The sequence below is a fragment of the Triticum dicoccoides genome, chromosome 2A (assembly GCF_002162155.2).
Source record: "Triticum dicoccoides isolate Atlit2015 ecotype Zavitan chromosome 2A, WEW_v2.0, whole genome shotgun sequence".
NCBI classification, from domain to species: domain Eukaryota; kingdom Viridiplantae; phylum Streptophyta; class Magnoliopsida; order Poales; family Poaceae; genus Triticum; species Triticum dicoccoides.
This window is the reverse complement of record NC_041382.1, coordinates 531,919,224-531,928,278: the sequence shown is the minus strand read 5'-3', so window position 1 is coordinate 531,928,278 and position 9,055 is coordinate 531,919,224. Positions and strand designations below refer to the sequence as shown.

General features: G+C 50.2%; 1 protein-coding gene across 2 annotated transcripts in view; it reads left to right on the top strand.

Annotated features, from left to right (window-relative positions):
* The first annotated feature begins 934 nt into the window (after nucleotides 1-934).
* The window catches only part of LOC119355208 (mitogen-activated protein kinase kinase kinase 3-like), a 9,422-nt gene continuing 1,301 nt past the window's right edge, over nucleotides 935-9,055 (top strand). The window contains exons 1-9 of one of the 2 annotated variants that reach the window (XM_037621989.1): nucleotides 935-1,425; nucleotides 2,129-2,695; nucleotides 3,038-3,125; nucleotides 3,229-3,291; nucleotides 4,220-4,380; nucleotides 4,463-4,538; nucleotides 5,043-5,102; nucleotides 5,204-5,311; nucleotides 5,401-5,637. In XM_037621989.1, coding sequence (XP_037477886.1) covers nucleotides 1,079-1,425; nucleotides 2,129-2,695; nucleotides 3,038-3,125; nucleotides 3,229-3,291; nucleotides 4,220-4,380; nucleotides 4,463-4,538; nucleotides 5,043-5,102; nucleotides 5,204-5,311; nucleotides 5,401-5,637 — 1,707 coding nt within the window. In that variant the 5' untranslated portion in view covers nucleotides 935-1,078. The remainder of the gene's footprint in view (nucleotides 1,426-2,128; nucleotides 2,696-3,037; nucleotides 3,126-3,228; nucleotides 3,292-4,219; nucleotides 4,381-4,462; nucleotides 4,539-5,042; nucleotides 5,103-5,203; nucleotides 5,312-5,400; nucleotides 5,638-9,055) is intronic. The other variant, XM_037621990.1, reaches the window with a different exon arrangement.

Genomic DNA, 9,055 nt, shown 5'->3' with positions numbered 1-9,055 from the left:
AATTTCTTTTGATTGTAAGTACATGCACACATACACTCATCATTATAAATGCACGCGTACACACCTTATTTCTATGCACACCTCTGAGATACCGAGCTGGCACGCCATCTTAAGATTGACAAAGTCTCCATAGATACCTTTGTAGTTGACGGAAATGTCTAGAATGTGCATCGTCAAAAAACTTAAAATAAATTCAGCAAAATGCAACCACCCATGCCAAGTCTAAAACTTGAACTATCTAAGCCACACTTTGATACACCGTGTGTTTGTACTCCTCCGTTTCTAAATATAAGTCTTTATATGACATATGGATGTATATAGACGTATTTTACACCGTGCTTCGGCATGAAATCACTACAAAAGACTAAATTATTTACAGAGAAACGGAGGGAGTAGGAGTTAACTTGCGGTTGGGTGTTGGGTGACACGTCAGCGCGTCCCCTACCCACCGTCACCTTTCCCGTGCCCCACCGAACTTCCGGCGAGCGCCAAAACTCCACACCGCCGCACCACCATCCATCCATCCACGAAGATTCCACACGGGAGCCAGGAAAAGGAGACGCACGTACGCGCGCGCGCGCTCACGATCACGCACCCTGGCCCCACATGCAGCCGCCCGACACCATCGCAAGCCGCCGCGGGCAACCCATCCGAGAAACGAAACCTCCCCCGGCATCGCATCAGCACCACTCGCCCACTGACAGCGCGGACCAAAGCACCGGCTGAACGAGCCGGGACCCACGCGGCAGCGAGACGAGCCATCAGCCGCACGTGGGCCCGCGGCGTCGCCGTCGCGGCAGCTGCCTGCCACCCACTCGCAGGCAGTAACTTCCCACGCATACCGCCATTTCCATTCCTTTTCTTTTTCTCTCCGAAAAAATATCTCCCCCGCTTTTGTCTACTCCACCACTCTTCTTTCTCCTCCTCCCCCTCGCCTAAAAAGCGTCGTCGTCGCGTCGGCTCCTACCCCGCGCCTTCCTCGCCCGCTCGCTCGCTCGCGCCTCCCTCCTCCGCTCCCCTCTGCCCACCCCTGCAGCTCGGGGGCGCGTCCGGCGCCGACGGGGCCCCACCTTCCGCGATGCCCGTGCCGGGCTGGTTTCGCGGCAAATTGAGGTCCAGGTCCAAGCCCAAGCCCGGCGCCGCGGCCGTCTCCTCCGCCGCCTCCTCCCCCTCGCGCAAGTCCGTCGACCTCGACTACCCGTCCCCGTCCCCGACCCCCCGTGCGCGGGAGAAGGCCCGCAGCCTCGACTCGCCGGCCGCGCGCCATGGCCGGGGCGGCGCCGAGTTCCAGTACAAGCTCCCGGTGCCCGTGATTAGCCCGGAGCCGCTATGCGAGGAGGCCACGGATGTGGCGGGCTGCTCGTCGGCCTCGGGCTCCAGCGTGTGCTCTTCGCCGGATGACGCGCCGGATCACCAAGCGTCTAGGTATGCGGCTGATCGCCCGATGGTTATGGCCTACTTGCGAATTTGCTGCAGGCTGGAGTCTGCTGCCCTGCTCACCAGTTCAATTTTCACGTCTGGGGTGAAGTTGAAGCTGAATTTGGGGGTGACACTGTGATCGAATTTGGGGGAATTGCGGCTTGCTCGAAAGGTAGAGGCGTTAGGTTTAGTGTGAATGATTAGTGGGCTTAGCAACTTTTTTTAAAGGAATTGGAGTCAAAATGCAGAGTTAGAGACTCGGAGCCAACAGTGTGACTTCGCACCAACTTCGCCTGTTGACCTCTTCCGTGGTCGTTGCACTTCTACAATCGTAAGCCACTTCATTTGTTTTTGGGTAAAATATGTATCTAGTCCTAGGCGGGGTGACCACGGATGCCAAGGCGTTTTATGATTTGTGATTGAAGAAATATTCCCAAAAAAGGCTGAACAACTTTACGTTTTAGTCGGAATGCAGATTTTTTTTCTCTCCTTCTGCTAACTAATTGTTTATTCTTGCAAAAAATTTGATGATTATGAGTAAATATTCTTTGAGTTCTGCATTCAATATGCTTCTATTCTAGTTCCAAGGTCATATGTTCTGATTTGGTTACTTCAATTAGTGCGTTCTTTGTTTGGTATTGATATGTTCATTTCAAAATAATGCTTATACGTCTGTTGATGGTTCTTTTTTGCTTGGCATAATCTCCAGGTCTATGGATCCAATTGCTTTTGCCAAGGGGAGAGACATGCCATCTGACACAGCTATGATCTTAAATGAAGACAAACGCTTCATGTCATGTAGTATGCCACGGGAGCATCACAAGTTCTTTGAGGCGCCTGTTTCTAACATGAGGGCTCTTCATGTGCATAATAACGATGATCCTTCAACTAGCGAAGCCAGTTGTTCACATGGAAGAATGTTGACTGAAGATATATTTGGTCCAAGAACGAGAAGCCCATCCCCTGGCCGAAAAGCCCATGCCTTTGCTGTGAATAATGTACATTCAAAAGAATTCGGGTTTAGCCCCAGGTCACCATTGAAAATGAGTGAGGGTTTGAGAAGCCCGCCTCATCCCTTGCCTCTTCCTCCAGCTCCCGGTGCTTGCTCACCTCTACCTCCATCTCCCACTGCTTGTTCACCTCTTCCTCCATCTCCCACTGCTTGCTCGCCTCTTCCTACATCTCCTACTGCTTGCTCACAGTCCCAATCACGGTGGAAAAAGGGGAAACTATTAGGGAGTGGAACATTTGGCCAGGTTTACCTTGGATTTAACAGGTATCATGGTTTTTTCATGTGTTCGTATCATTTGCGATTTGATTATCATATGGAACTAAATGCATTGATGTCTTATTATATGCTACAAAACCTATAGAAAAGCATGGGATGTGCTAAATTGTTCAATATTCCAGTAGATGCCTTTATAAGTTGACATATGAGATTATGTAGCATCTAGCTCTCAAGGGATCATGCCTAATGTATATGAACTTAGCACACTGTTGTTTCGCTCGAATTTTCTGATGTCAAATTGTTTATATTGATTGAATGTCTTGGGGTGTTGCCTAAATGTTTGGGAAGGCAGTCTGTACAAGAACTCTTATCTCACTACCAATTATGCAGTGAAAATGGGCAGTTTTGCGCGATTAAGGAAGTACAAGTAATTTCAGATGATCCACATTCGAAAGAACGACTCAAGCAACTGAATCAGGTTGATTATCTTATTCAGTTACTTGTCTTTCTACGCACCGCAATGGTATTTTCCTTACCTGTTTAATTGACTGAACAACATGTTATTCTTTCTGTATTAACAGGAAATAGACATGCTTAAGAAAGCATCGCACCCGAACGTTGTGCAATACTATGATAGTGATATGGTAAGTTCTATTTGATAAACCGTCTGCTCTGTCTGTGTGCAGTCATATTCGAATAATTATTTGCTCTTTGGATCCATCCAAATTTTTGATGGGATGGGCTCGTGAGAGAAAATAATGCCAAGTTTATAAAGTTCAAAGAAAATTAATGATGTGGGCATTAAGGTCTCATGCACATAGAGGTAAAGAAGTCGGTGGGAAATTCAGTTTACTAAAGTTCACAAATGATGAATTTTATCCATAATGAAAGGTTCTTTCTGTTGCTACTGGCATTGCTCACAAAATGATGGCTTGTTTCATAACACATATTGTGGAAATGTTGCACATATATACACAAAAATATGAGAACATATCGTGAAGTTTGTGGAATTTATTCAGTAGTTTGGGAGGCTATGGAACCAATGATATAAATTCGTTGCATATCTACATGTACAAGTATAAGCATGTATGGGAGGAGAAAACCTGCAATATTCACTCATAATACAGATTCTCCAGCCTACTTCTTTAATGTTGGCAAAACTGCCACCAAATCCTAAGGGGTTAAACGCACTGGTTTTAGAATATCAGGGGTTGGTGTGATAGCTGGTTTTGTAGTTCTTGAGGCAAAATTAGACACACCATCAAAGTTCAAGGTAATATGGAGTTCTTCAAAAACATTAATTGTAATTTATGTAGGCACGCTAATTGCTTTACCTGGATTGTTCGACTCCCATCCACCTCTTTGGACATGCTTCTGTTTGACTTAAGTATTTTGTTGCTTTTCCTCTCACCTGGCTTGCATATGTTTTACTCCATTTTTCTTCCTGTACTCTTCTATCATGAAAGGAATTTATATGATTTTGCTCTTTAGTGGTTATCAGCTTTTATTGGAAGTACATTGCCAAGTAATTGGCTGTGTTTAGACTTTCTAACCGGGTACCTTCTCTTACAGACTGATGAGACCCTTTCAATTTATCTTGAGTTTGTTTCTGGGGGCTCAATTCATAAGTTACTTAGGGAGTATGGCCCTTTTAAGGAACCTGTCATTCGCAGTTATACTGGTCAAATTCTCGCTGGTCTTGCGTATTTGCATGCGAAGAACACTGTCCACAGGTAGTATACAGCTTGTATAACTTCTACACATTACATAGGTAGTACAATAGAATAATTGATTGATACTAATTTTTCTTGGCAGAGATATTAAAGGAGCAAACATACTTGTTGGCCCTAATGGTGATGTTAAACTTGCCGACTTTGGCATGGCTAAGCATGTATGCAGTTTTCCCTTTCTGCTCCCTTCCCTACGTCCATTCTCTGTGTGTAGCATTATGTTAAAAAAAAGTCTCATCTGTAAGATAGCAATCCTAGGTATTCTATTTTTAAAGAGCAGAAATACTAATGGGCGAATTTTTGCCGGGAAGGAGCTCCGAGCGAATGTCCTTACAGCCGCTTGATCAAAATAAAGAGTGACATTTAAAAAAAAAAGTTACACTGCATTTGCTGGCAATTTTTCCTTCCGTACATGGCAAGTCCGTAACAAACGCATGACGTTTTTTAGGTGTGTTGGCATGGCAACTTTGGCGTTCGCTGGCAATTTCTCTCCCAGCGAACGTTTGCCAGATATTCGCGTCCTTTAAAGAGATAGTTGTGGTCTTTGTTAATACTACCATATGAGCCTTGGCCCAAACATGCATATACAACGAAAACACATATTCTACACTGTATCTTCTTCTCCCCCTCCAAGCCCGTTTATCTCATTTGTTGTGTTCAAGCAGATATCATCTTTTGCTGAAATACGCTCTTTCAAAGGAAGTCCTTACTGGATGGCTCCTGAGGTGAGCTGCCTCCTTTCTTTACACTAAACCTTCAAACCGTATTCTTCATTTCTAATTGTACCCTTGTCAGTAAAGCTCTACTCAATATCGAAAACATGCAGGTTATTATGAACAGGAAAGGTTACAATCTAGCTGTTGACATTTGGAGTTTGGGATGTACAATTATTGAGATGGCAACGGCAAGACCTCCTTGGCACCAGTATGAAGGGGTATGCTTCTAAGTTGCAACTGTATTTCTGTTTCAATGTAGCCGCGACAAATTCAGGCTGACTCAATCTTCTCCAATCTGGCCTTGTAGGTAGCTGCAATATTTAAGATTGCAAACAGTAAAGATACACCTGAAATCCCAGATATTTTTTCTGAGGATGGGAGAAGTTTCTTGAAACTGTGCTTAAAACGTAACCCAGCATCTCGCGCCACCGCAAGTCAGTTGATGGACCATCCTTTTGTTCAGGACCATCCAGCAGTAAGAGCAGCAAAAGACAGTGCATTGAGAAATGCATTTTCTGCTCCAGCAGATGTGAAGCATACAATGGTACAGTTAGTCCATAAACTCATTTCTTAAGTATGTGTTTGTTCTCTGGCCTTTTTCCCAATAAGAAGATATAGAGGACTTATACGGTACCTCAAATCGATGTGAGTTGTCCATTTTAAGGAATCTAATGGTGTTAGGAGCTAGGGTTCTGCCGGTTCTATGGCGGAGATTGTAGGGGAAAGATGGAGGAAGACGAGGTCGAGGGCGCGGCGGCCGGCGGCTGGGCGCCGTCCTTGCGTGGTGGAGAAGAGGCGGCGGCGGCGCAAGACGCGGCTAGGGTTAGGTCTCCCGGCTCCTTAAGGGAAGCCGAGCAAATACTGATTGCTTCTTGCTTGATTGGATTGATACATCTCCTCTCCTTATATAGAGAGGTTTACTTGACTCCTAAGCAAACGACCCTAATACCGATAAGATAATTGGGCTAAGCCCCTAATAACGATAAGATAACTTGGGCCACAGGCCGACAGCCCACCTAATATGCCGGTCATAACACTTCTCCCCGCCTGCACAAACAACTCGTCCTCGAGCTGTAAGGCGGGGAAGCGCTTGCTGAACTCCTCGAGGTGATCAACCAGCGTCAAACACCTCCGCGACAGCTGGGGCGGCCAGGTTGCCGAGCCCTGCAGCGACGGCGTCCTCCTCAATGTAGTCTGCAGCCTCCAGGTAGAAGAGTCGGGGGTAGACGTGGCCGGGCATGTAGGTCTCGACGCAGTTGAAGCACAACCCTTGGTGGCGACGCTCGAGTAGCTTGGCTGAGGTGAGCCGGCGGAACGGGCGCGCCACGGTCGCGGCAAGGGGTGATGCGGAAGCCTGAGCAGGCCGACCTTGCGCGGGAACATCCGGCCAGGGTGGCGGCCCAGCGGCCCGGGACGGTGATGCCTGCTGGATGGCCACCGTGCGGCGCTCGAACGCGCGGGCGTAGTACATGGCCGTCTGGAGGTCCTGGGGTCCCTGCAGCTTGACGTCCACGCGGATATGATTTGGCAGACCGCCGACGAAGAGTTCGGCCCGCTGGTGAGCCGTCACGCCGGACGCGTGGCACGCCAGGGCCTGAAAGCGATCGGTGTAGTCCTGCACCGTAGAGGTGAAGGGAAGGCGGCCCAACTCCGCCAGCCGGCTCCCATGTATCGGTAGTCCAAATCGAAGGAGGCAGAACTCGCGAAAACGCTCCCATGGGGGCATGCCGCCCTTGTCCTGCTCGAGGGCGTAGTACCACGTCTGTGCGACGCTGCGGAGGTGATAAGAGGCGAGCCAGGTGCGGTCCGACGCGAGCGTCCGTCGCCCCCGGAAGAACTGCTCGCACTGGTTGAGCCAGTTGAGGGGGTCCTCGGCGCCGTCGTAGGTGGCGAAGGCGAGCTTGGCGAAGCGCGACGGTGTCTGAGCATGACGGCCGTGAGTGTACGGCTCGGCGGTACGGAGCAGCGAAGAGGATGGCGTTGGTCCGGTGTGCACAGGTGGACCGCAGGAAAGCGGTGGCCCATCGAAGCCAGCGTGGAAACCCGCGGAGCCGGAGGGCCCGTCGTACGACAGGGGGGCGCCGGCTGGTCCGCGGCCATGGTGTAGACTGGCGGCGGTGACATCCTGGCCAACCAGGCCGGAATCTGGGACGGCGAGGGCGGGAACCGCACTTGCTGAATCGGCACGCCCGCCGGCGTGGTTGTAGTCAGCCCGGTGCTGGGCGGCAGAGGCGCCGACAACTGCTGTTGCCTGGAAACGGCGGAGGCGGCGGGCGCGACGATGGTCGCGGCCGGCCATTGTGGCCAGATCGGAGCGGTGGCGGGGGCTGGCTGTAGCTGCAGCGAGGGCTGCAGCGGCCTGACCAACGTCGCGGTGGCCCTGAGGTGCGGCGGCTGCCAGGGCGGTGGCAGCGTGGACTCGGGTGGCGTGGGTGACGCGGCGAGGGCCGGCGTCGGCTGAAGCGGCCAGTGGTGGTGTAGGTGGTGTAGAGGCCCGATCGGCGCCGCGGGTGCCGAATACCACGACAGGGCGGCTGGCCCGGTCGCGGCGGCCGGCGGCACGTAGGGGCCGGCTAGGTATAGCCGTATCCCCTGGACGGCGGTGACGAGATCGTTGAGGACCCCGGTGGTCTCCGTCGGGGAGTAGACAGCAGCCGGTGGTGCGGTGGAGGGCACCGTCATCTGGGTGGTGGCGGCGCCGGAGGATGCGACCAGCGGCGCGGACGGGGAGGGCAGCGGCGCGGTGGAGAAGGCCAGCGACGCGGTGGTGACGGTCAGCAGTGGAAGCGACGGGATGGGCGGCGGCGAAGACATGATCGGAACTGAGCTACCTGATACCAAGGTGTTAGGAGGTAGGGTTCTGCCGGTTCTATGGCGGAGATTGTAGGGGAAAGATGGAGGAAGACGAGGTCGAGGGCGCGGCGGCTGGCGGCTGGGCGCCGTCCTTGCGTGGTGGAGAAGAGGCGGCGGCGGCGCAAGAGGCGGCTAGGGTTAGGTCTCCCGGCTTCCTAAGGGAAGCCGAGCAAATACTGATTGCTTCTTGCTTGATTAGATTGATACATCTCCTCTCCTTATATAGAGAGGTTTACTTGACTCCTAAGCAAGCGACCCTAATACCGATAAGATAATCGGGCTAAACCCCTAATAACGGTAAGATAGCTTGGGCCACAGCCCACCTAATATGCCGGTCATAACACTGCCGGTCATAACAATGGTCATATTAGTTTATACTAGTGCGTAAAACCTTAGTGGAGGATGGTAGTGCTGATTTCAGGGCCAAAACTGGAAGAGTTCAACAAATTGCATGGCTCATACGGTAATTCCAAGAATGAAAAATGCTAGACCATTGTGCCGTAACTCTATAGACCTAGGTCTTATTCTGGTTGGATGGATGAACAATGGAAGGCGGGTCTCCGCGGCAACGACGGCTGCCGCCTGCAGGGGAAGAGCTGACTCGTGCAAGCACGCCGGCAGCCGGCGGCGAACTCATGCAGAAGTTTTGATACCGATCGTGTGACTGGGCGGGGTGGACCTTTATCAGCACATCAAACCTTATGCCCTTGATCCTTTCATGTAAAAAATAAAACAGTCCGATGTTTAAAGTAGAAAGTGTCCAATAAAATCAATAGTTTGATGAGTCTTATTATACTATTACCACCGTCCCAAATTACTTGTCTTAGGTTTGTCTAGATACGGATGTATCGAACACTAAAACTTGTCTAGATACATCTCTATCTAGACAAATCATAGACAAATAATTCGGGACGGAGGGAGTACTATTTTGTTGGTAGTAGAAGGTACTGTGAAAAAAAGCCAAAGAGAGGGTCACTTATTATAGTGGCTCGCTGACACGAGTGCTTGACATTTGCATGAACTATTGAATTTACTTGGACTCAGTCTGGACCAATTTAAGAAATAGCTAGAAGCACTATTCTGGTTTTTTGGTCATTGTATGCACACCA